This window comes from Mustelus asterias, chromosome 15, assembly GCF_964213995.1.
Source record: "Mustelus asterias chromosome 15, sMusAst1.hap1.1, whole genome shotgun sequence".
NCBI lineage: Eukaryota > Metazoa > Chordata > Chondrichthyes > Carcharhiniformes > Triakidae > Mustelus > Mustelus asterias.
Window position 1 is genome coordinate 23,877,181 of NC_135815.1, and position 26,540 is coordinate 23,903,720.

Here is a 26,540-nt window from a genome sequence, read left to right on the forward strand (position 1 = left end):
TGAGGCCTATGAAGTTGAGCTAATTGATCTCAGCTTTTAGGGATGGGTAATAAATGTTCACCTTGCCAGGGACACCATATCCCACAAATAAAAAACAGCTGGGGCAGTACTTGAGGTGCAACAATTGGTCCAAATATCCATGACTAAGGCAGTTGAACATTAGCTGTACCCACTGTTTGCTGCTGCAAAATGCACATATGTGCATGTTGAACAAGGACTTATTTAAACTCAACTATGGACCCCAAGGATTAATGATGTTATGATGGCCATGAAGGCCACAGGGGATCATCGATAGATCTTCCCATGGGCTTTGGAGTACAAGCTCCCTTATTGAACAGGCAGAGGCTTGTCCAATAGGAAGCATTCAGCGGGGCCTTTTAAACCCGTCCTTTACCTGGCCAGTGTTGGAGGTCCCGAGGTGTTACGCTACCTGGCAGTGAGCCGTGGGAGTGGTTTCTTGATACATAATAAAGGGTGCTTGGTGATGGGAAACTGGCGTTTGGCTGAATTATTACGGACTAGTTTGACAAAACTCACTGTCTGGACTCACATCTGAATATCAATCACTTAGGCTGCTGGCCCCTGTAGACCACACATCCCAAGAAAAGTTCTTAGAACTTAAGTTCTAAGACCCTGATGGGGTGCCCCTAGGCAGTTAAAAGTGGCCAGAGAATAGATGGAGGCTTTAATTATGTTTCAATTCTCCTCAATTAAATATGCTATGTAACAATTTTTGGGGGGGGGGGGGGGGGAAGTGAACTATTGAGATTATGATCTTAAATACTAATTTCCATGGAAATTCATAATATTTTTGTGTATTCCTTCTTAAAATGATAAGATGAAGAGTAATGTAGGAGTGTTTGATCATTTTGAGTGCTTGACTTACTTGGTTATTTAATGCTGGCACTTGGTTAAGTAACTACATGTGTAGTACACTTATCCATATTGTGAGTGTGTATGAAAGCTGTTTTCTACCGAAATTAGTGCATATGGCTAAAGCAGTGTTAGTACCTGCAGCTAGTCAGAAATTTCTTTTGGCCAACACTAGATCAGAGATGATTTGTAGGTGGTTTATCCCAGGGGTCAGTGCTGGAATTACTTTATTCTCTGCATATACTCATAATTTAGATTGGAATACAAAAGTGACAATCTTAATTTACTGAAAACATGATAAACAGGACTGTAAATGACTGTCTATTCAATTAACCTACATATATTTTAATACAAACAAGTAGCAGATGCAATTTAGTGCAAAGAAGTACAAGACAATATAGAGCTGAAACAAAAAACAAGGAATGAGAGAATACATTCAACGAAAAGACACTGAAAGTTTGGCGAAGAGATGTGGAGGTAGAGAAAACCATAAGTTAGATCTCCAGGGCCAAGTCCAGGTTGATAAATAAGGGCATTGCATACAAAAGCAAAGAATAATGATACATTTATCTAAATCATTGATTATGCCATAGTTAGAGTATTATGTACACTTCGGCTGCACAATTAGGATAGAGACCACACAATATAGATCAGGCTTGTACAAACATTTCACTTGGGGGCCACATTTCCATTTTCTTCTCACTCATAGAATCCCTTCAGTGCAGAAGGAGGGTATTTGGCCCATTGAGCCTGCACTGACAACAATCCCACCCCAAGCCCTATCCCCATAACCACACGCATTTACCTTGCTAATTCTCCTGATACTAAGGGGCAATTTTAGCATGGCCAATCAACCTAGCCTGCACATCGTTGGACCGTGGGAGGAAACCGGAGCACCCGGAGGAAACTCATGCAGACACGGGGAGAATGTGCAAACTCCACAGTCACCCGTGGCCAGAATCGAACCTGGGTCCCTAACGCTTTGAGGCAGCAGTGCTAACCACTGTGTCACCGTGCTGCCCACAAGGGACCAATGAGCTAATTTCAGAAAGATAAAGTTTGGCACAGCATCAAATGTGAATTTCAAATTAAAGTTGAGGTACAAAGAAAATAAACAATTCGCTGAGCAAAAATAAAGCAAGGCCAAAGCAATAAATTGAAAATTTTAAAAAGAGTAATTAATAAAGATCACCATTAGAGTATGAGAAAGACAGTCTGTTTGTCTGGTTCCCTTGATGCTCACTCACTCACCCTCACCCACCATGTAAGTGAATGTGATTGTGGGCAAGTGGGAATCCTGAGACTGCCAATGAACCAGACATGCACACACACAAATCCCACACCCCTGGGCTGTGAATCTTTTCATCCTCACAGTGCAACCCAACCACCATGCAACCCACATCATAATATTCAGCCTCTTACAGGCCAGCAACGAGCCTCTCTCCTTCCCCCTCCCTAACCAGCCCAGCCCAGAGCAAGTCTCTCTCACTCCACCCCCCGGTCCTCCCCCAGCTTCTCTGGAGTATATTCGCCAATGTTACTGCTCCTCCAATCGCAGACTAAATTTGGGAGAGGAATGGCCTATGATTGGTGGAGCACTTTGTTTCAGAATCTTTCACTGCACTTGCTGGCCTTTTGAAAACTACCTCTGGGCCACAATGGGGGGCTTTACAGGCCACATCTGGCCCACAGGTGACACATTGGACAAGCCTGATATAGACTGACCCAGAATAATGTCAGGGTGAGAAAATGTTGCAATAAAAAGCAACTGGAGATACTGCAAGTTTTTCCAATTAAAATGGAAAGCTAAGCCAAGAAGATTTTTTGAAATGAAGCAAGATTCATATAGAGGGAAAGAATGTTTATTTTCATTAAAGAATCAATGATGAAGCCATCATTAATTTAAACTTTTTGGAGAGCTCTTATTAGGGGCTCTGACAAAGAGTCATCCTGACTCGAAACGTTGGCTCTATTCTCTCTCCACAGCAGCCCTACTGAGATTTTCCAGCATTTTCTGTTTTTGTTGTAGAGAGCTAGGAGAATGTTTAGCAGAAAAATTTACAAAGAGAATTGCTTAGCCACAAGTAATGCTCGAGACATGGCTCATTGCATCTTTTAAGTGAAAATTGGATAAATATTTGAAACAGTGGAAGATAAAAGGCTGTGGGTGAGATTGTGGGATTAGTTTTTGATTGCTGTTGGCACAGACAAGATGGGATTCCTTCTATACTGTAATCTTTTATGGAGTTGGCAGCTTCAGGGGAGATGGGCAGAAAATGTGGAGTGAGAAAAAGAGGAACTCCTAAAGCTGTTGCCTTGATTCACTTTGCAGTAATATAACAAGACAGTTTTCTACATTCTTAATTAAATGTCTTCAACTTGACCACAGGAGAGGGCATTACTGCCTTATTAACACAACCTGTTGGGGAATAAAGGGGAAATGTTTTTAAAATTAAGGCTTACACTGAGGAAGTCTTTGCTCTGGAGACGAATTCAGCAACATCATAGCAGTGGCAGCATCGATATCCGAACCTAACAAAAGAAATATGAAAGTTCAAAGGGTCATAAACAATCAACTTTATCAACCTCCACGTACATAACCAGCCTGCTTGCAGAGGGATATAAAAATGCCAAAACCTGCAATCAAGGCTCTTCACTGGCAAGTCAATAACATAACAGTTCTATTCTCCTGGGAGAGCAGTAATATAAATTATGAACAACCTACTGTAACTGGCCAGATTTTAGTCAGCTGCCAACAGCCAATTATAGTGCTAAGATTTGGTAGGCATAGTAACAAACATGAGCATAGAAATTCTAGACACAACAGTCCTGTGCTGCCAACAGTGAAAAGGATATTTACATACAGCTTCCTCGCAGTACAATGCAAACCCCAATCTGGGAAGGAAATGCATTACTTTTCTGGCAAAATGCAGCATATTGTTACTTGTTTACATTGATATTAAAAGATTTAAGTCATCTTCTCAATGCATAAATTGACAAAGGAACCATGTAAACAACCCAGGATGTCTGAAGTTCAGTTCATATTCTGTGATGAGCTAGCTGTTCTTAGCTGGGGCAGAATTGGATTACTAAAACTGACCAGAATAAGGAAAAAGGATAAGCCTTGGTGGAATCCCAAGGCTTTTGTTCCTGGTCACTATCCAGTGATACTTGTGAGTAAGTACATGTGTGTGATATGAGAGAACTGGGCTCACCATGCTGTTAATGAGTCTGCCAACACATCAGCTAGACTCACATGAAAAATAGCTACTTATGAACATCTGTGAACTTACAAATTACTTGATTGCAGAATTGAAGTAAGAGTGGCAAACTTGGCATATACCTAAAAGATCAGTCTTCAGGACAGAAAGGTGAAAAGGAGCAATAATAAATGCAGGTTGATCACTGATTGGTTTGGGCAAGAGAATTAAAAAAAAACAGCTGCAGTAAATTATAGATGTTTTTTCCCGGTGGAGGCATGTGGCCAGAGCCACTCATCCATTTATTTGGCACAAACTCATTAATCCCGTTATGGAAATCAAAGTGAAGGCTTAGATCCTTATCATCCAATGTTAAGACACGTATGCTTTTCAAGAATTGCTCGATAGAAATGCTGAACTCTGGCCAATTTTTCTTCTCGGGTCCAAAAATACTGGAGAAAATTTTAATGCCCCATGAGCGTATTGACTAAGATCAATTAATCAACATACATCAGGGATTGTAACTTTTGAACCATGAGTATGCATGATCTTGTACAGACTCATTTGTTCTATTGTTATCACGATTTCTCTGAAATCAATACTCCAATGTAAGCAGGTAGAATTGCAGAGCAACAGCAGCCATGCATTTTCTTTTAACCATTTCCCAGTACAAGTGGTTCAGTAAAAAAACCCAAATGGGTTCTTTCATATTCTGCTAAGGCAGTGGGACAGTTTTATCTGGAGTGCCTCCTCCCTTCCTCGATGTCTTACCAAGTTTATCTATTGAGTACCTAAGCCTTGCAGACTACCAAGGCCCTGATCTGAGCCCAGTTACTTAGGCTCAGCCAGGGCTGTAGTAGGGCATCAAACTGGTTTAGCATTTAAGTCAGAGAGGACAACAGATAATACTTGCAAAGCTTTCAACTCCAAGGCCGAAATCCTTCAGCTCCCTGCAGAGCATGTGAGCCATTGATATCCCTATTCACATTGGTGGGACTGGAAGATCCCATCAGAGTGAAGGGCTGGAAAATTCCAGCCCAAATCACTATTCAGTGAACCCTTGCTGGAAAGGAGCCTATTGTGGGACATTACATGAGAAACTCTCTGCAGTTAAGGAACCTTGGTGCCAAAGCTCAATAGGATATTGGAGGTTGACAGAACTGTGCTGCATAAGGAGTCAATGTTTTCAAGCCATAAGGTTAGAAAGATGGCAGGGAAAAGCAAAACAGAAGCTTTCCCCTTTAGCCAATTCAGTTAAATGGCAGTTTATCACCTGTCAAAAAAAGCTTAAAGTATACATTGGGGAAATTTCAAAACATTTTCGTTGATATTTTTAAAATAGAAATGTATCAGTTATTTTCTATCACAAATAATCACGACTTTTAAAATAGCCAAAAAGCATTTCCAATGAAAGAATGATTAACTTGTTGCGCATTTCCACTTGCACGCTCTGTTTATCAAAGTATATACCTTTTTTAAAAAGTATACTCACCGTTCTGAAGGCAGCCTTGGAGCTGTGGTGACATTGCTGTGAGGTGATGAGGTGGCGATGCACTGAAAGAAACATCAATAGATGTATATTTTTTTAAAAACATACTTTCAAATAACTCCACCAGTTTCCTGACGATACTGATTCTTGCTGAGTTGCCGTTTCACAAAAACTATTGCCCATGTAGCCATTCTTTGTTGCGAGACCAAACAATGAATCTTGACAAGCTGTTTGATGATGGGGGAGATCACAACTGAGCCCAATTATTTGCTCATCAGATATCCACACACGAGCACACTATTCAGTACTAGTCCTCAGCTACTGATGAATGGAAGCTCTGGCTGATTTCCTTGCCTTGGTACACTGACACCAAGTGTAATTGCGAGCATCCACATTGCTTCCTCAGCTAAGATCAACTAAGATCAGTCAAGAAAAAGGACCAAATCCGTCAAATATGTAGGAACATAACAAATTAACCAGATGATCATGATTACATTCTCTGCTCTACCTTCACTTAACTGAGACTGTTTAAGCCAAAGCTTTCACTAGACAACGTACTTCCCAATATTTTCTGCATTTTTATAAACCATGTGTCTAGAGGTTCTATGCGGTTGCAGTCAAAAGGAACAGACTTTGTCTTCAACCCTTTATCAATGTTGTTGGAAAGTAGATGGAAGCTCAAGTTGAGGTAACTTGATTCACCCTGTAAAGACTCACAAAATAACCTATGTCAACCACTCCAAGGTGCGCCATCACATGCAAGTTCCAGCACCTTATGTACATTGTACTAATTCCTCATCCCTTTTCCATCCTGAAGACATTGAGTTAGACTATGGTAACGTTCCACAGCCAATAGCCTTTCTCTGCTACTTCCTGCAATGATCATTCTTAACATTTGAATACATGTATGAGTAGTATAGTCAGCCACAGCAGGTGGAGAAGAACCTGACAAAAGGTGTCGGGAAAAATTGGACAGCAAAATTAGATAGCACATTGGTTACTGGAGCTATTTAATTTTTGGTACTCAAGATGAATAGGGAGATTAGAAATGTAATGATCAGAATGCAGTTGATTTTTTTTTTAAAAGTTCCTTTCAGTTATAAAGTTTGTTTACTGCTTCCTGTTGTTACCATCTGGATAATTCCATTGTGTTGTTTCAAATAAGGGCTGCCAAAAGACCCTTTGGACTTGTGATCACAGTACCAGGTCACACTGAGACTGAATTACAACAGAACACAAGTCGTTTTACAAAAGAACCCGTTACTCTTATTATACAGGGATAACCATAGCTGGATTACCTGAATTCACTTCTTTATAGCAATATCAGATACAACAATATAAATGCATAAATATTCATTTTTCAGCCAGCAAATTAAAGCTAAAAATTAAGTTAAAAAACTCAGCTGTCCCAAAATGTCTTTAGTCCTCTATTAGTTTGGACTTTGCTATAACATGCTATGACAAGACAAGGGGCTGTAATCCAGCATCAGTATTTTACCACACCCATTGCATTTATTTATATTCACTGGGCAATGGGAAACATCATTGCTCTGCAAAGTACTTTGAGGATAGTTACAGAATACCGAAGAAGGGTAGAAGGGGGAAAAGGTCACAAAAAAAAATTGACGGAGATTATTAAAGGCAGAGAGGATATGGCAATAACAAGGAGTTCAGGGGGAAGAATTGAGGCTGAATGAGTGGTCACTCATGATGAAACAAAGGGAACATGGACCAACAAGTAGTTCATTGTCAGAAGATCAAAGGATATGCAGAGACAGTTGGGGATGGTACAAATTAAACATATCAGGAGGGAATTGTGAATCTGAATTGCAGCTATACTGCGTGGTGCTGTCATTTTGGCCAGTGTGGTCTTAATTGTTGTGGTTGGACCAAAAAACTAATGGAGCGGCCTTAAATGGATAAGAAAACATATATGGGACTTTAGACAGTTGGGAAGTTAATGATGGGCTAAAAGTAATTTTCTGTGGAGAAGAGATTTTGAAAAATCAGAACTAAGCTGGAAGATAGGGATTGATTGATGTCAGTGATTAAAGAGGAAAGAGAGGAAGTTAGATGATTTGTCCTCACAAGCAAGAAAAGGACAGTGCTGTTTGTTCCACTGCTTCTTGGTCACTGCTCTTGATGCCAGCATTTTACTTTGTTTGAAACAAGCATACCTGACTTCCCAAAACTCAGTTGGGTGAATGGCCGACTGTACCTTCCATGTAAACATGCTACCATAAAATCATAGAATAGTTACAACACAGGTCATTTGGCAGGCTTGAGCTGTGCTGACTTTCTGCATGACTCATCCAACTAGTTCCTCTCTCCTGCTCTTTCCCCATAACCCAGATTTCCCCCCCCCTTTTAACTACATACCTTATTCCCTTTTGAAAGCCACAGTTGAGAATCTTTATATCTTATATCTTCATATTTCCAGGCAGTGCATTCCAGATTGCAACCACTCACTGCAAGAATAAATTTTACCTCGTATTTCCTTTGGTTCTTTGGGCAATCATTTCAAATCTATGTCCTCTGGCTCTCAATCATTCTGCCAACAGGAACAGTTCCTTTATCTTTTTTGTCTAAACTCATGATTTTAAAATTCGATGTCAAATCTCCTTGCCTTTTATTCTTTCCTCCAAGGAGAATAACTCAAGCATCTCCAATCTATCCATATAATTGAAGTCTCTCACTCCTAGAGCCATTCTAGTATATCTTTTCTGCACCTTGAAGGAGTAACTAAGAAGGTAGATGAGGGCAGTGCAGTTGGCATTATCTACATGGACTTTAGCAAGGCCTTTGACAAGGTACCACATGGTAGGTCGTTGCATGAGGTTAAATCTCATAGGACCCAGGGTGAGGTAGCCAATTAGATATAAAATTGATGACCGAAGACAGTGGGTGGTTGTAGAGGGTTGTTTTTCAAACTGGAGGTCTGTGACCAATGGTGTGCCTCAAGGATCTGTGCTGGGTCCACTGTTATTTGTCATTTAGACTAATGATTCAGATGAGAATTTAGTAGGCATGGTTAGTAAGTTTGCAGATATCACCAAGATTGGTGCCACAGTGGACAGTAAAGAAGGTTATCTAGGATTGCAACGGGATCTTGATCAATTGGGCCAGTAGGCCGATGAATGGCAGATGGAGTTTAATTTAGATAAATGCGAGGTGATGCATTTTGGTAGATTGAATCAGGGCAGGACCAACTCAGTTAATGGTAGGGCGTTGGGGAGAATTACAGAACAAAGAGATCTCGGGGTACAGGTTCAGAGCTCCTTGAAAGTGGAGTCAGTTAGACAGGGTGGTATTTGGCATACTTGGAGTCATTGGTCAGAACATCGAATACAGGAGTTGGGACATCTTGTTGAAGTTGTACAAGACATTAGTAAGGCCACATGTGGAATATTGTGTACAGTTCTGGTCTCCCTAATATAAAAAGGATATTATTAAACCAAAAAGAGTGCAGAAAAGATTTACTAGGATGTTCCCATGACTTGATGGTTTGAGTTATAAAGAGAGGCTGGATAAACTTTTTTCCTGGAGTGTAGGAGGCTTAGGGGTGATCTTAAAAGGTCCATAAAATAATGAGGGGCATAGATCAGCTAGATAGTCAACAGCTTTTCCCAAAGGTAGGGAGTCTAAAACTAGAGGTCATCAGTTTAAGGTGAGAGGGGAGAGATACAAAAGGGTCCAGAGGGGCAATTTTTTTCACAGAGGGTGGTGAGTATCTGGAACGAGCTGCCAAAGGCAGTAGTGGAGGCAGGTACAATTTTGTCTTTTAAAAAAGCATTTAGGCAGTTACATGGGTAAAATGGGTTTGGAGGGATATGGGCCAAATGCAGGCAATCGGGACCAGCTTAGTGGTAAAAACTGGGTGGCATGGGCAAGTTGGGCCAAAGGGCCTGTTTTCATGCTGTAAACCTCTATGACCTTCTATAAAGCCTTCATATCTTTCCTGAAGTGTAGTACCCAGAATTGAACACAATACTCATATTACCGGGTAGCAAAGCATTGGACCATACAGAGCTGGAACATTACAGGTTCAATTCTCTGTCTGGCTAAGTTAGCTGCTCTAAACTAGGCAGCAGCAGGGACACTTGGCATCTGCATATCTGGACTGGTAAGAGGGAGCTACAAACACAATGTATGAAAAGGCTGTGTACTTGGAACAGGAGGAGGAGCAATGGCAAAATAAAAATAAATTTATTGAAATGCAGGGCTTGAAACAGTTAAGAATATTTAAGTATCCCTTAAGCAACATGTCAAGGCAGGAAACATTGATGCAATACAATCACCATAGCAATCTTCACATAGCCAGCATTCCTTCTAAACCATCCTATTACCTCTCCAGAAAAACTTTAGACCATGGTTTAAAGTCAGTCATTTATTAAAAAAATATATACTATATATATCTTAAAAGTTCCCAGGATAAGAACAAGCATGCAACCTATTCATACATCACTTGCTCTTCTGCACTAATTATCAGGAAGTGTATTACTGCAGCAAGGATTGTTTATCCTTGCCACTTTATCTCTTAATAAGTATTGAAATGGTGCTCACCATCATGCAGCATTGTCTTAAGTGAGAATGGTGTCTGACTACATGGAAGTAATTTTCTATTCTTTAATGGAAATTTGTATTAAACTAACACCGAGTTCACAATGAAGTATTCCCTAATCTGACATTTCCCCTACTCTCCTATGGTTGCTGGCAAGTAATTGCTGCTGGGATAATGTTCCAAGGACAATGATAACCCTCTAACATAAGCAGCTGTTCTAGATATGTGAACCTAGGCAATTCTCTTTGACAAGCTATTTTATCATGAAAGAACAATGCAACTTAGACCAACAGGCTCTCGTCCAATATCCACAAACCCACATTCTCCAGCAGGGGTCATTAGGTAATTATTAGGAACACAGATTCCCTAAGCCAGGCCAAGACTGAAGCTGATGAACACACCACAACTTCTGAGCCAGCTCATATTGGCTAACCCAGCACTGTCTCCTGTTCAATAGAGCTCTACTACAGTAAGTCATCAGAGAGCACCGGGAAGATAAAGAAAACATCTTTTGAAGTGATCTGAAATCAAAATAGGTTTCTGTTCATCTGCCCACCCTTAAATAATAAAAAGAGACAGTTATCTATTATCCTGTATCCTACAATTTCTATCTGGGCTGAGAATGCATGTAAAAGCAGATCTTGAATTCTGGGAAGTTGTGTTTAAATGAATCGCTATCTGGGCCACATATTTCCTGGTTATGCAGCAGAACACTGACCTTTCAACCACACCCATCTGCCACATTCCTGATGCCGTGCACATCAGACAGCATACCTAAATGGCCATAGCTGTTGATAATGAACAGTATACTTTTTAATGGAGATGCCCTGACCTTTGCAAGGTGAAAAAATTCTCTCACAATCTCCATATTTGGAAGTTGCTGTCAGTGAAGTCTCATTGAGTCAGTCTTTCAGACAAGAGGTGTAGAAATATGATTATTCCAGTATGACACACACATGATTAGTCGCCAAGCAACATAATATAATAAACACAATTTTTCCCAAAGTGTTCCCATAGTAACACGCCAACTAGCTCAATTGATTCCTCTGTCCTGATGAAGTGAAATCAATCACTGCCTTAAAACATCTTACTGCTCTTGCACATCCATTTCACATTAGTTAAACACTACAAATATAGGATAAGCTTGTCCAACCTTTTCTCATGTGGGCCAGGGGAAACACATTTCAATATTTTTTCCTCATTCAAGAGACCAATGAGCAAATTTCGGAAAGATGGTTTGGCACAACATTGAACATGAATTATTTTTTAAAAGCGGAGGTAGGCTGAGCAAAAAATTGATCATTTAAAAGATGAGTAATAAACAAAGATGCCCAATAGTGTGTGAGAGGGGATGTGTGTGTGTGTGCGCGTGTGTGTCAGGCTCACTTCCAGTCTCACGGTACTCACTCACCCTGTGTGTGAGTAGGTGAGAGTGTGTGTGTGTGGCGATGTTTGCAGGTGAGGGTGAATGAGAACCTTGAAACTGGGAGTGAGCCAGCCTTTCACACCCGCAGTCACTCTCTCTCTCACACTCACACCCGCATTCTCTCTCTCTCTCACTTACACACACCCGCAGTCTGTCTGTCCCTCGCTCTCTCTCCCGCAGAGTCTCGCTCTCTCTCACCCGCAGTCTCTCGCTCTCTCACCCGCAGTCTGAAACACACACACAGTCTCTCTCTCACTCACACATAACTGCAGTCTCTCTGTAGGTCCCTTGCACATTCCCCCAGCGTCCAGTGGGTTCAACTCCAGGCCCTGCATGGTTACTGGCCCTGGCGCCAGATCCCAACCCAGCTCTGGGCCAGGCTCCACTCCAGGCTCAGGTCCATCTGCAAGCCTTGGCCCCACTGCAGGCCCTGCTCCAGCTCCAGGACCCAGTCACACCTCCAGGCCTGACAGAGAGGTGTTGTAGCAGGCCATTGTCCAGCACACAGACTGACTGTTGGACAAGCTTGATATGGAATATTCTATCAAGTGTAACATCCCAATTCACTTCCAGGCTGTTAAAGCAGGTCACTTCACAGCAAATTCAAGTTCCAGATCATATAAATGAACCTGTTTCATCGAGCATACAATTTAATGCTACCCCGTCCTCGGTATTGCTATGGAAGTCTGTGCTAAATATAATTTTAGAGATATTGCCGATAAACCTGAAATAGCAGAGACCACGAACAAATATTGTGTCCAGCTTCACAGTGGAAGATACAAATTGCATACCAAAAATAGAGGGTAACCAAGGGGTGAATAAGAATGAAAAATGTAAGATAATTAATATTAGCAGAGGAAATGTGTCGGAGAAACTTAAGGGACTGAAAGTTAACAATCCCCAGGACTTGATGGCCTTCATCCTCTAAAAATGATTGCTGCAGAGACAGTGGATGCACAGGTTATGATGTCCCAAAATTTCTTAGACTGTAGAGCTGTCCCAGCAGATTGGAAGTTAGCAAATGTAACAGCATATTCAAGAAAGGAGGGAGAGAGAATACAGGGAACTACAGGAGAGGTAGCCTGATATCAGTCATCAAGAAAATGCTGGTTTCTATTAAGGAAGTCTTAACAATACACTGAGAAAATTATGGTACGATCATACAAAGTCAACATTTTCTTGCAGAAGGGAAATCATATTTGACAACTTCATTAGAATTTTTGGTGGGGATGTTACTTAGAAAAGAGGAACCAGTGGATATAATTTAAACATGTTGTTTCTTAAAGGCACTCTATGTGGTGACACAAAGCAGACCATAACACAGGTACCCCACAAGGTGCCCCTCAGCCTCTTACTATACTCCTGACTGTGTGGCCAAATTCCCCTCCAACTCGATTTTCAAGTTTGCTGATGACACCACCATAGTGGGTCAGGTCTCAAACAATGATGAGACGGAGTACAGGAAAGAGGTAGAGAATCTGGTGAACTGGTGCGAGGACAATAATCTCTCCCTCAATGTCAACAAAACGAAGGAGATAGTCATCGACTTCAGGAAGCTTAGTGGAGGACATACCCCGTCTACATCAATGGGGACGAAGTAGAAATGGTCGAGAGCTTCAAGTTTTTAGGGATGCAGATCACCAGGAACCTGTCCTGGCCCACCAACACATCTACTTTCTCAGAAGAATAAGGAAATTTGGTATGTTCACTGTGACTCTCTTTTACAGATGCACCACAGAAAGCATTCTTTCGGATTGTATCACAGCTTGGTATGGCTCCTGCTCTGTCCAAGACCACAAGAAACTACAAAGGGCCATGAACGAAGCCCAGTCTATCACTCAAACCAGCCTCCCACCCACTGACACTGTCTACACTTCCTGCTGCCTCAGAAAAGCAGCCAGCATAATTAAGGACCCCATGCACCCCAGACATTCTCTCTTCCACCTTCTTCCATCGGTGAAAAGGTACGAAAGTCTGAGGTTATGTACCAACCGACTCAAGAACAGCTTCTTCCCCGCTACCATCAGACTTTTGAATGGACCTACCTAGCATTAAGTTGATCTTTCTCTACACCCTTGCTATGACTATAACACTACATTCTGCAGACTCTCCTTCTCTATGAACGGTATGCTTTGTCTGTATAATGCGCAAGAAAGAATACTTTTCACTGTATAACAATACATGCGACAACAATAAATCAAATCGGCAAGATAAGTGAGCACGAAGTTGGGGGATAATATATTAGCATGGACAGAAGGTTGGTTAATGGGCAGGAAGCAGAGAGATCAGTGCAGGGGCTGCAATTCCTTACAGCCATCTTAATGACTTAGACAGAGAGACTAACAGTAATGCATCTTTTTTATATATTATTCTTTCATGGATTCGGGCAGTGGTTCCCAAATTTTTTTCACTGGGCCGCACTTTCGAAATAAAAATTTGCTCGCACCACACCAAATTTTTTATTGATAAGAAATACATTCAAAAACAAAAAAACACAGCAGTGCTTGATTCATAACATAGAACACAACTACTTTATAATATAATCATGGGACATCCAGAAAGTATAAAACAATGCTTGTTTAAACCATGTTTAAATGTTTCTTTGATTGTCCTTGAATCTTCCCGCGACACTTGCCATCCTCTCTCGCCGCACCAGTGTGGCGCGCCGCACACTTTGGGAATCACTGGATTAGGGCATCACTGGCTAGGCCATCTCTACTTGACCTTGAGAAGGTGGCGAGTTGCCTTCTGGAACCACCGTAGTCCATGTGATGTAGGTACACCCACAGTGCAGTTAAGAGGGAGTTCCAGGAAACTGACCCAGCAGTAGTGAAATAATAGTGATATAATTCCAAGTCAGGATGGTGTGTGGCTTGGAGGGGAACATGCAGGTGGTGGTATTCCCATGCATCTGCCACTTTTGACCTATGTGGTAGAAGTCATGGGTTTGGAAGGTGGTGTCAAAGGAGCCTTGGTTAGTTGCTTCAGTGCATCTTGTAGATGGTACACAATGCTGCCAGTGTGCATCAGCAGTGGAGGGAGAGAATGTTGAAGTAATAGGTGGGGTGCCAATCAAGTGGGCAGCCTTGTCCTGGATGGTGTCAAATATCTTGAGTGCTGTTCGTGCTGCACTCATCCACGCCAGTGGAGAGTATTCCATCACACTCCTTAATTGCGCCTTGTAGATGCTGGACAGGCTTTGGGGAGTTAGGAGGTGAGTTACTCACCACAGGGTGCCTAGCCTCTGACTTGCTGTTATTGCCAGAGTATTTATATGGCTGGTCCAGTTCAGTCAAGAGCAGATGTTTGGTTTCTTTCTCGCTGGAGATGGTCTCATGAAGAGAGGTGGATTTAGGACTGAGATCTTCTTTACTGCAAGGATTGTGTGTCTTTGGAATTCTCTACCCCAGCAGGTTGTGCATGTGTCGAGTAATATTTAGGGCTGAGATTGACAGATGATTGTTGTTCTCTCAGGGAGTCAAAGATTGTTGTTCTCTCAGGGAGTCAAGGGATTGGAGTAGCAGGCGGAAATATAAATCACTCATGGCCTACTACTGCTCTGATTTCTTATGCTCTTGAAGCACTGCACCAACTGAGATAAGATAACTTGGTACAAACCAGTTAGCAACTCCTGGACAATCCAGAAATTCCCATTTCAGGAGATTTTCAACTCAGGATCTTCTTGGCGTAAATAATGCAATTGATATGACAAATCACAAAAGCAGCATTTTTTTAAAAAAAGCATTATCCTCAATACCTTCTCCCAAATTGGGCGCAGGAGCGAGGCAACTTCTTGCAAGCTGTGCCCAGCATACCTTTTAATTCTATTTTTTTACTCTCGTTCTATGCTTCCAAAACTTCATTCTAACTCTTTTACATTCTGAATTCTCTTGTTTCCTTCTCTATGAACAGTATGCTTTGTCTGTATAGCACGCAAGAAATAATACTTTTCACTGTTTACTAATACATGTGTCAATAATAAATCAAATACCTGTACGTTTTCCTGTGGGGGAAAAAAGTGAGAAAGCTGATGAGAATTGTGTGCTTACCTTGGAGGCGAGGCTGGAGGTGTACAGAAGACTTGTGTGGTTGAATAATATGGAGTCTTCATTAGGGCCTGAATGAGGTTTGGCCTGTACTGTGGGTCGACGCACCACAGTGAGCCCTTCCCAACAGTCTGTAAGAGAGAATCACAAATAGCAAAATCTTATTTCATGCCATCAAATACATCAGCCATACACCAGCTAATATTCATAACCTAGATCAACAATAAAACAATGATCTTGTAGTTTAACGGACATGCCCTTTCGCATTTGTCTCAGTTATTCTTCCACAGCACATCTCATTTTTTAGCTTTTAATTTACTTTATTTCCTTGCCAAAGCCAATTTTTTCTTTCCACTCCTCTCCTGGAGGTTACGCTATCGCAAAAACATGACAACATACATAAATTTCTGATACTGACATTTTCATCCATGGCTGTAATTATTAATAATAATGAGTAAACGTGATAATGGAATTTTCCCAAAACAAATCTAGGATTGGAGATTATTTTGCATGCACATGTCTCTGCATGTTACGTAGTGTGTTTGAGACTATGTTCCCTAATTTTACACTACAGAATTAAGTGTACAGCACAGAAACAGAACAGTTAGTCTAACTGATTTATGCTGGTTTGTGTTCCTCACAAGCCTCTTCCCACCTACTTCATCTAACCCTATCAACACATCATTCTATTCGGTTTCCCTCATGTGCTTATATTTAGCCTCTCCCTTAAATTCATCTATGCTATTTGCCTCAACTACTCCTTGTGGTAGCACATTCCACATTATAGCCACTTATTGGATAAAATAAGTTTTTCCTGAATTCCCTATTGGATTAATTTTTCAAAAATTCTTTCACAGGCATGGGCATTGCTGGCTATTGTCCATCCCTGATTGCCCACGAGAAGGTGGTAGTGATCTGCCTTCTTGAACTGTTAAGTTCATGTGGTTTAGATACACCAGAGCGCTGTTAGAAAGAGAATTCCAGTATTTTAAGCCGGTGACAGTGAAGGAACGGCAAAATCGTTCCAAGTCAGGATGGTGTAGGGCTTGGAGAGGAATTTGCAAGTGGTGAAGTTCCCATGCATCTGCTGTCCTTGTCCTTCTTGGTGGCAAGTGCTGTCAAAGAAGCCTTGGTGAGTTGCTGTAGTGCATCTTGTAGACAGTACACACTGCTGCCACTGTGCGTTGGCGGTAGAGGCAGTGGATGTTGAAAGTGGTCGATGGGATGCCTATTAAGTGGGCCACTTTGTCCCAGATGGTGCCAAGCTTCTTGAATGTTGCAGCTGCACTCATCCAGGCATATGGCAAGTATTCCATCACTCTCCTCACTTGTGCCTTGTGGATGGATAGTGGACAGGCTTTGAGGAAAATAACATTAGCTACCTGCCATCCCTCTGGCATTATTCCTGTTTCTAATGAATTGTTACATATACATAATATATATAATAGTGCCTCTACTGTCTTCCCCCAACTTAATATTTGCAGATGCAATACATCCAAACCAAGAGTTTCATTCTCATTAGGTATGATTAGTTATCAATTATCTTCCCATTTTAATCTTAAAATGTCTTTAATAAGTCTTTATTTTAAACTTTTCTTCTAATGTCATGCCTGCCTCATTTTATGGTAAATACTGAGGCAATGCATTCAATATTTATACCATTTAGCTGCCATTAACTTTATCCTTTTGTGATCCTGTCCCAATTTTTATTTTTATTTTATTTGTGGTGTAGAATACTTTACTACATGTTTTTATACTCTGAGATAACTTAATTTCGTAGTTCCTATTTGCTTTCCTAATTGTTGTTTGACTTATTTCCTAACCCTTTTATATTCCTTTCATCATCCTATCCTTTCTTTGTTGTCTGTACACTTAGTGTCTGCCTTTTTGTTCAGTTTCAATTTTACCCTGATTTTTTTTATTCAGCCACAGTATTTCATTACTGGCTGGTTTGTCCTTGTTTTCCAGCAAAATAGATTTCTCCTGAACTCTACTGATCACAGTTTTAAACATTTTCCATTGCTGTTCTATCACTCCATATAAAAAAAAATCCAGTTTATCTATTTTCATCTCCATTGAATCAACTTTTTTTTCAATGTTACTTTGGTTTTTGTCTTAGTCATGTCTTTTTCAATAATTATTTGAAACTTCATTAAGTTACTACTGTTGCCTAGATTTTGCCCTGCGGTACTTCTTGTATCTGCTTTGATTTATTTCACATTACCCACTGGTTCCTCTCTTGTTTCGCTTCTTACGTAAGAAAGATTACTCCAAGACTCTGGTTATCAAACATTGTGAAAATTACTAGAAGGGATCTGGACATTCCAGAAATGTTTTAGAGGGAGACAGAATGTAATGCACAATGTGGATAACACCTTTCATACGTCATAAAACTATTCATTTCCCTACTAGATGCACATACTATTGATTTCTTCAATAAGTATTTCTGACTAGGACAAAAGTTTAATCCTGACATTCCAATGTAACTTAAAAATTATGGTCAAATTAAGTGACTTTCTGGGCTGTTACTTCTGTGCAGTGCTGTCCTGTTGATGGTTCTTGCTGTTGCGGTGCCTGCTTTAAAGTTCCAAGTCTCCAAAGAATATTGTAGCACAGGGACCACTGCTGCACAGTGAACCATGGCCTTGGTCTTGGGTTTGAGATCCTGACCCACAAAAACTCTTTCCTCAGTCAGACAAAGGCGGAGCTGGAACGTTGGAGGCAATAATTAATTCTGGAGTCTATATCTGCCTTTGTTGAGGGAAGGCTCACATTTTCCAGGATTTTAACTGATGGGGGCAGCTATTGTGCTGAAGCGCTCATTGGAGGAGGACCTTATTTTTCATGGTGTTTAGTAGAAGATCCATTTGCTCATGCTCTCCAGAGAAAGTTTCTGAGTTAACATATACACAGGCATCATTTACATGCTGGAGCTGGAGTGATTTTGGATTGAAGGTTGAATAGTTTCCTGTCTGTTTTGCAAATTATCTCCATGGCTGTGGGTAATTTGCAAGAGGTGAACAAGGAAGATGGAGAAGAAGACTGGTGCAATGACACAGCCTTGCTTGACCCCAATCTTTAATGAGTTAGGTTTAATGGTAGTTCCATTGGTGAGGATCGTAGCTTGCATTTCATCTTGAACTAGGCAGGGGATCGTGCCAGATTTCTGAGGGCAGTACAGTTTCTTTAGAACCAACCTCCAATATTCTCTTGGTTCCCCTTCATTCTTCCTCCATTTTTCAACTTCTGGTTCTTCCCCCAAACCACTCAGTCTTTGTTTCACAGTGTATTTGAGAAAGAAAATTAACTAAATCGTTAAAAAACACTTTTCCTAAACTGAACAGTTAATAGAGTGTCAGGTGCAGCATATGTCAACCAGTGTAGGATGTAACGTAGTATTTCTGCTTTTAACTATCCCACTGTGGGAACTACCATATGAAAATCCTTTTTAAAAAAAAATGACCAAATAGGGAAATTAATTAACAAACATAATTCCTGATAGCCATTAACACTCTCCTTAGCATCTAGCTTTCAAGTGATGATAGACTGAGACTGGTTTACCATCTCCCCACCCTTGTCAGTGATGATGCAGAAAGCAAGATGCAAAAGGAAACATATGCACAATTCTCTCTCATTTTGGTTTCAAACTGCAATCAATTTGAATGTGTTTTCTAAAAGTAGGCGTGGCTTTGTTATTGATTAGACTCTCTGATCATAAATCTAACCAACATTTCTCTGATCTTGACTGCGATGAAGAAGGGAAAAAGTGCCTTAAAACAGAAACTGAGCTTCAAACAAAGCCACACACACAAAACTCCTAAGTCCTGGCATTGTTGAAAGCTGTGACAGGACTGGAATGGTTTTGCTTTCTCATTTCTTTGTCCAGTGATTTTGTCTCTTTAAGGTGGTTTTCTATGAACAGATAATTCTTCTCCAGTCTGGAAGTAGATTTTGTATTGAACAGCCAGATCACAGGGCACACCTGTATGCTTTAGAAACTTTGTGGAAACATCACCCTTCATTGCAGCTTGCATAAACAATATGCTGCGCTGTTTTCACTACATTGAAAACAAGCCCGTCACAAATATCACAGCTTTCAATGGGACACTTATTGCACCATTTAAACTCTTCAAAGTCAGTGTCAATCAGAAATAAAACACCAGGGTTCCAGGTAATACACTACCAATTTAGGCTGTTACTACTCGTATGGGCGCTCTCAATTTTAAACTGTTAATCACAATCTTCTGCCCAGTGGGATGCAACTGCTCCATTTTATTCGACGAAATGCTCCTGTCTTGAGCTTACCCCATTTATTGCAAGTCACAATCATGATGAACATATTACGGAACAAACTTTGTGCTAGTCAAGTAGTGTTTTGTTTACACATAATGCAAACTGTGCTTTAACAGTGTGGAACAGCAGCAACTTGACCTAGAACACCAAACTGAGTCGACCAAGTCTGCATCCTCAGTGCACCTGTTTCATGTAGCGAGACCTGGCATATACTAGGTAGAAGAGGTTGCATAGTTTTCCACCTTCACTGTCTTAAACGTATCCTCAGTATGTCTTGGCAGGACTAAGTAACCATCTCGGAAGTCCTGGAGCATGTGGCTGAGCCATTGGATGGATGTTGGTTGTTTATCTAGCATTTTTGTACAGTAAACTGGTCACTGGGCCACAACCATATGGACTGGGTATGGAAGAAAGATATGAATATGGTGGGCATTGTCATTGACAACTGGAAAATGACCGTAGGCATCGGAAGATGCGAGGAGAAACCGAACGCTCAGCGGACTGAAAAAAGGACACCGAGCAAACAGAGCCCAGCGAATACTGCACATTCGCAGCTCATTGTCTTCCTCTGCAGCGAATGTGAGAGATTGCCATGCCAGAATGGGGATCTTGAATCACACCAGGCGATGTTTAATACAGAGTTGATCACCAAGGTGCAAACAATCATCTCGTAAGACAAAAGGCCACCAAAGGTGATTTAACTGATGTGGGAAACTGATGCTTACTGAATTGATACACCATTACATCGCAAAATCCTTATTCTCATAAGTTAGGCCACCGTCAGGCACATAATTACACTATAAGCTGCACATTCTCAGATAAGCTGCATACTCTCACAGATTGACACATGTTCTATTAAGGCCTGTACTCTGGCAGTTCATTAATACATCAAGTTTACAATAATAAAGGTCAGGAATGTCCTAAAATTGAGAGATAAACATAGATAATAGGAGCAGGAGTAGGCCATTCGGCCCTTTGAGCCAGCACCACCATTCAATATGATCATGGCTGATCATGCACTTTCAGTATCCCACTCCCGCTTTCTCTCCAAACCCATTGATCCCTTTAGCCACAAGGGCCATGTCCAGCTCCCTCTTGAACATATCTAATGAACTGGCCCCAACAGCTTTCTATGGTAGAGAATTCCACAGGTTCACAACCCTCTAAGTGAAGAAGTTCTTCCTCATCTCAGTCCTGAATGGTTTATCCCTTATTCTCAGACTGTGAAGTAAGTCTGAGTAATTCAGATGCTGGAAGGATTATATTTTTAATGGGGGAGGAGACGATTGAGATTGATTCATCACAAACAGTAGTATCCATAAGTTTCTGAATAAACTTCTGGTCACTGCATTTGTGTGAAGTTATTCTGATCTGGCCTGAATCAGGAACAAATTTCGACAGACAGGAAGCACATGCTTTGCCGACAAGCATTAACACTCTTATCCAGTTAAGCCAGATCACAGTCATGTATTATATTACCAGCAGGTCAAAAACTGATAGAGCTAAAGGAAGCGTTACCAAGGCAACTCAAAACCAGGCCACAAAATGAAACCCATACCCGCTTAGCAACTTCCTGAATGCTTTGCAAATGTAACCAATTGTAAAGGTTTTCTCCCCCACCCCTCCTCCCCGTTAAAAGTAATATAAAAATTCTACCACCAAACTCTGAAAATTAAAAGCAAAATATTATTTATTATGGGGAAGTCCAGAATTCGGAGTCACAATTTAAGAATAAGGAGTAAGCCATTCAGGACTGAGATGAGGAAGAACTTTTTCACTCAGAGTTGTGAACGTGTGGAATTCTCTACCACAGAAAGCTGTTGGGGCCACTTCATTAGATATGTTCAAGAGGGAGCTGGTCATGGCCCTTGTGGCTAAAGGGATCAAGGGGTATGGAGAGAAAGCGGGAGTGGGATACTGAAAGTGCATGATCAGCCATGATCATATTGAATGGTGGTGTAGGCTCAAAGGCCCAAACCTATTTTCTATGTTTCTATATCAGAAAAATATAAAAAATAAATTTGTTAATGTAAACAATACTGTTATTAACTGGGTTAGGTGAGCTAATTTCATTTGTTACACTCAGCAATCTGAAAAAAGTTGGAATTGTGTGCACGATAAGCATACAAAATGATAGCCCACAGATGTTGTGGCATTGGGCTATTGAAACCAGGAAGGCCTCGGATGTGAGCTTTTATCCTTCCGAAGATAGCTGAGCTCATATGGACCTTTGAAATAGATGCTTTAATTAAACCCAGTGCAAAAGAAATCAGCCAGGATTGCTGTTCCTGACCACTGATTCCTATTTGAAGTTTGTGAACATTCAAGGAGATGTTTCCACATCCTTTTAGATCTCACCCACCCCCTTTTGGCTACTTCCCTACACAAGGCCAAAGATGCACAAAAGCCGTAAACATATACGGACGGGTATGATATCATAATGCTGGTGTTACTGAATGAGTAATTCAGCTATGCGAGTTGTCAGTTATCAGCTGGGGAATTTTATTTAGTTTATTAAATGAAAAGCTACTTTCAGTAATGATAACCATGAAACTATTGGATTGCTTGGGTAAAAAAAACATCTTGTTCACCAATGTCTTTTAGGGAAGTAAATCTGCTCTCCTTACCCAGTATAGCCTACATTTGACAGTTAACTGCCTTCTGAGATGGCCTAGCAAGCCACTCAGTTGTATCAAACGGTTATGAAAAAGTCAAATAAGAATAAAACAGGACGTAGGCACCGGCATAACAAACAGCTAGCGCAGTTGACCCTGACAAGTCCCCTTAATCTTGGAAGTGATACCAAAATCAGGAGAACTGTCCCAGAGACTAGTCGAGCAACAGCCCAAAATAGCAATAGTTGCAGTTGGTATCTTTCAGCTAATGTCCCAGATTCCTCCATTACCTCATGCTGTGTGATACTGCCACCACGCTAAATGAGATAGCAGATAGCAGATAGATTTGTTCTGTCTTCTGAACTGAGCATCCATGAGGTTCTTCGGGCCATTAGCTACAGCAAACTGTATTACAATCCTGTTAGGGACTGCTGAAATTTAAAGGAAAAATCCAAACACTCCAAAATTAATCAATAGAGCTCTGCCATACGATTTCATGGAAAATATTTTTGTATATCAAATTAAACAAAGTAAGCACTATTAATTTGACAATAGCTTTTAAAGACATGTACCATAAAATATCCTTATCACACAAAATCTTTAACATTCATTCACTTTTCTTCGCTGGAACTAAAACCAAAAGGTATCTCACCTCTCTCACTAATTCCTTTTCACTGTTGCAACTATTTGCCAAGATATAAGCTTTTGGCTTGGCGACCCTTCGATTTCTTTCCTGACCTCAACCATTCACCAGCTCACCCATGGGCCTCCCCGCGACTCCTGGGAAGTGGTTTACAAGATCAGAAAACACCTTTGGTTTCCAATAGACCGCTGTTATGGATTCAAACAGCAACCAGACTGATTACTCCAGAGCTCCACCCGCAACAATGTTAACAGCATTTTATTGCAAAGATTACTGTAGATTTCTTCTTTTAGCATCCAGCTAAACAATTCTTTGGGTATTTTCTGCTCTTACCAACTTTATCTTATACTGAATACCAGCTCCCACTCGCACCCCGAGTCACGGATGATAGATCTAGCATTTACCTCAGTTCAGATGCAAGTCTGACTTTACCTTTTGACTTCCAAGGAACTAGAAGCGACATAAGACCCAAAGCTGACAAAGATTCGAAGCTACTTCTCTGAACCAGTCTGGCCTGCTGGCTATTCCCTTACTGAATTCATCAAGATAACTCAAAACAAAGAATCTCATTAAACTCCACCCACCTCCATGGCTATCTGACACACACAGCTGTTCCCAGGTAGAAATACAAGTTAACTCCCTTTTAATTCCAAGCTTTCCTTAATTTTGGGAAACAATATGAATAAATTGTATCGTTTACTGGAATAACAGCTGATGTCAAATCTCTAGTTTTTAGCTAAGTAAGACAACATGGGGCAGCACAGTGGTTAGCATTGCTGCTTCACAGTGCCAGAGACCTGGGTTCAATTCCTGGCTTGGGTCACTGTGGAGTTTGCACATTCTCCCCATGTCTGCGTGGGTTTCCTCCGGGTGCTCTGGTTTCCTCCCACATTCTGAAAGTCGTGCTGGTGAGGTGCATTGACCCGAACAGGCGCCGGACCGTGGCGACTAGGGAAATTTCACAGTAACTTCATTGCAGTGATAATGTAAGCCTTACTTGTGACTAATAAATAAACTTCAAAAACTTTACATGCTGTTTAAAGACTCTCACCCTTTTGCTCTATCAAGTAATCAGAAGCCAACCTCTAGATGTTTGGGTTCCTCCTCTCTCTCTCTCCCCCCCCTGCCCACAGAAATTGCATTTAAATTCAATTTTTAAAACTAAAAAGCTATACCTCTAAAATCTATGAATTATGAACATTAGGTATTAATGAAATTATCTTGGACAGGCCACACTGCCAGTGAGAGGTGCTAGTAAAATATGAGACCAGAAGGACTCTGTTGAACAAAATCAGGAACAGACAGTTTGAATTTCTTGGGCATGTAGTAAGAAATGATACAGAGAAAGCCTAATCCTGATGGTAAAGATCAATGGTAAAAGAACAATCTTTTTTATAAGCCTCACAAACTAGGTGATTGTACCGCCAACGAAGATGATCTATAACTCTGGAGTATGATTAACATGGAGATGTATGGTTGCCAACATCCTTTTGAAGCACGTTACCTTGAGAGACAACATATACAACACAATTTCCAACCAGTGACCCAGCAAATCCCACATTTTTACCCTCATCGTGGGACCAACCGTGATTCAATGAGGAGTGAAGAACGGTATGCCAGCTACAGCATCAGCAAACTTAAAATTAGGTGCCAATCTGGTGAAGCAACAACACAAGGTTACATGCATGCTAAACCCCGAAAGCAGCCTGCCATGGTCAATGCTAAGCAATTCCACTGGCAAGAAATCAGATCAAATCTCTGCAGTCCTGCCACATCTAGACATGAATGGCAGTGGACAATTAAACAACTAACAGGACGAGGACGGTCCATGAACATTCCATCCATAATAATGGCGAGCCTAGCTCACGAGTGCAAAAATACAAGATACAAGCACTTGCAATGATCTTCAGCCAGAGGTGCCAAATAGATGATCCATCTGGCCTCCTCCTGAAGTCTCCACCATTATAGATGCCAGTCCTCAGTCAATTCAATTCACTCCACTTGACATCAATGCCAGGCTCATTGGATACAGAAAAGGTGGTGGACCTCAACCTTAATCTAGAAATAAATGTATTATTCCTTCATCGTCATTGGGTCAAAATCCTGGAACTCCCCGCTTAACATTTGGGTTGTACCTTCACAACATGGACCGCAGCAGTTCAAGAAGGTGACTTGTCACCAGCCTCTCAAGGGAAATTAGGGATGGGCAATAAATGTTAGTCTTGCCAGAGATGCCCAAGTCTTATGAATTAATAAAATATAATTAGACTCATGACCTGACCACAAAAAATTGAATGTAATCAAGATGTTACATTATCAACAACTTGCATCTAACATAGAAAAACATCCCAAGGCACTTTACGGAAGCATAATAAAAAAAATAGATGACGAGCTCCAAGGAGGGATCAGAATCTCAGTAAAGGAGAGTCTTGAAAGGAGGAGATGGGATTGAATTTCTGAATGTGGCACCTGAGGCTGTCAACAATGGGATTGAGGATGGGGGACATGCACAACAGGGCAGAATGAGAGGATTATAAAAGATTTAGTGGGAGGTTGGAAGACTGAATGAGGTTACAGAGTTAGAGAGCAATGAGACAATCATTCTAGCTACACTTGTTTATAGCCTCTGTCAACTGCACTTTGCAGGGATCAGAATATCAACCTAGCAGGCCTCTTAGCATCTGAAAAAAGAAAAAGCAAATTAACAGACAGGAGTTCAGAAAAACAGTTTTCCCCAAATAACTGTCTTTTTTGCTTTAAACTGCAGGTGGACACTCTGTTCCTTTCAGTCCATACTAAATATTTTGCTTCCCCATCAATTTCTTCCACTGACATTTTGTGAAGTCCGTTGTTCTTTTGTTGTCGACCTGGTATTCAAAATTGAGTCTGTACATGTCGAGGGTCCGCCAGGAGACTCATCAGGAGGGTCCCGATGCCGGCAACATGTACAGGTTTGGGGCTAGCAATGCCGCCAGTGATAGTTTTGGGGGGTGGAGGCGATCCGATGTCTGTGGGAAAAGATTTCCCGGGACGCCCTTTGCAATGGTACCCGAGTGCTCTGCAGCCAGCTTCTCTGGCGTACTTAGGCTCTGCCCCCAGCCCCCGAGGTCACAAAGCTCCCAACAGTCAGAAAAACTTATACAGTGCCAGGAGGTTGCAGTGCCAAATTCACCCAAAAGACCAGTGTGGAACACTCCCATTTTCAAACTTTTATGACACTTCGAATTTTTTTGGGAAGATTCCGCCCATAATGTTTTAAGTACAGAAACAGGGAAAGCAGGAAGAACAAAAGGGAAAGTCTCTGATGGGGTGGAAGGCAGGAGAGATTAAATTAGAAAAGGGATGATGGTGCAAGGCAAAAGGAAATGGTGATGAGACAAGAAATAAAAGGTGG

At 41.1% G+C, this 26,540-nt stretch overlaps 1 protein-coding gene across 2 annotated transcripts in view; it reads right to left on the minus strand.

Annotated features, from left to right (window-relative positions):
- The window catches only part of foxn2a (forkhead box N2a), a 64,083-nt gene that overhangs the window by 12,386 nt on the left and 25,157 nt on the right, over positions 1 to 26,540 (minus strand). For both annotated transcript variants that reach the window (XM_078229656.1, XM_078229657.1), the window contains exons 4-6: positions 15,599 to 15,726; positions 5,566 to 5,627; positions 3,337 to 3,405 (exon numbers count right to left, since the gene is read on the minus strand). In XM_078229656.1, the coding sequence (XP_078085782.1) occupies positions 3,337 to 3,405; positions 5,566 to 5,627; positions 15,599 to 15,726 (259 nt within the window). The remainder of the gene's footprint in view (positions 1 to 3,336; positions 3,406 to 5,565; positions 5,628 to 15,598; positions 15,727 to 26,540) is intronic.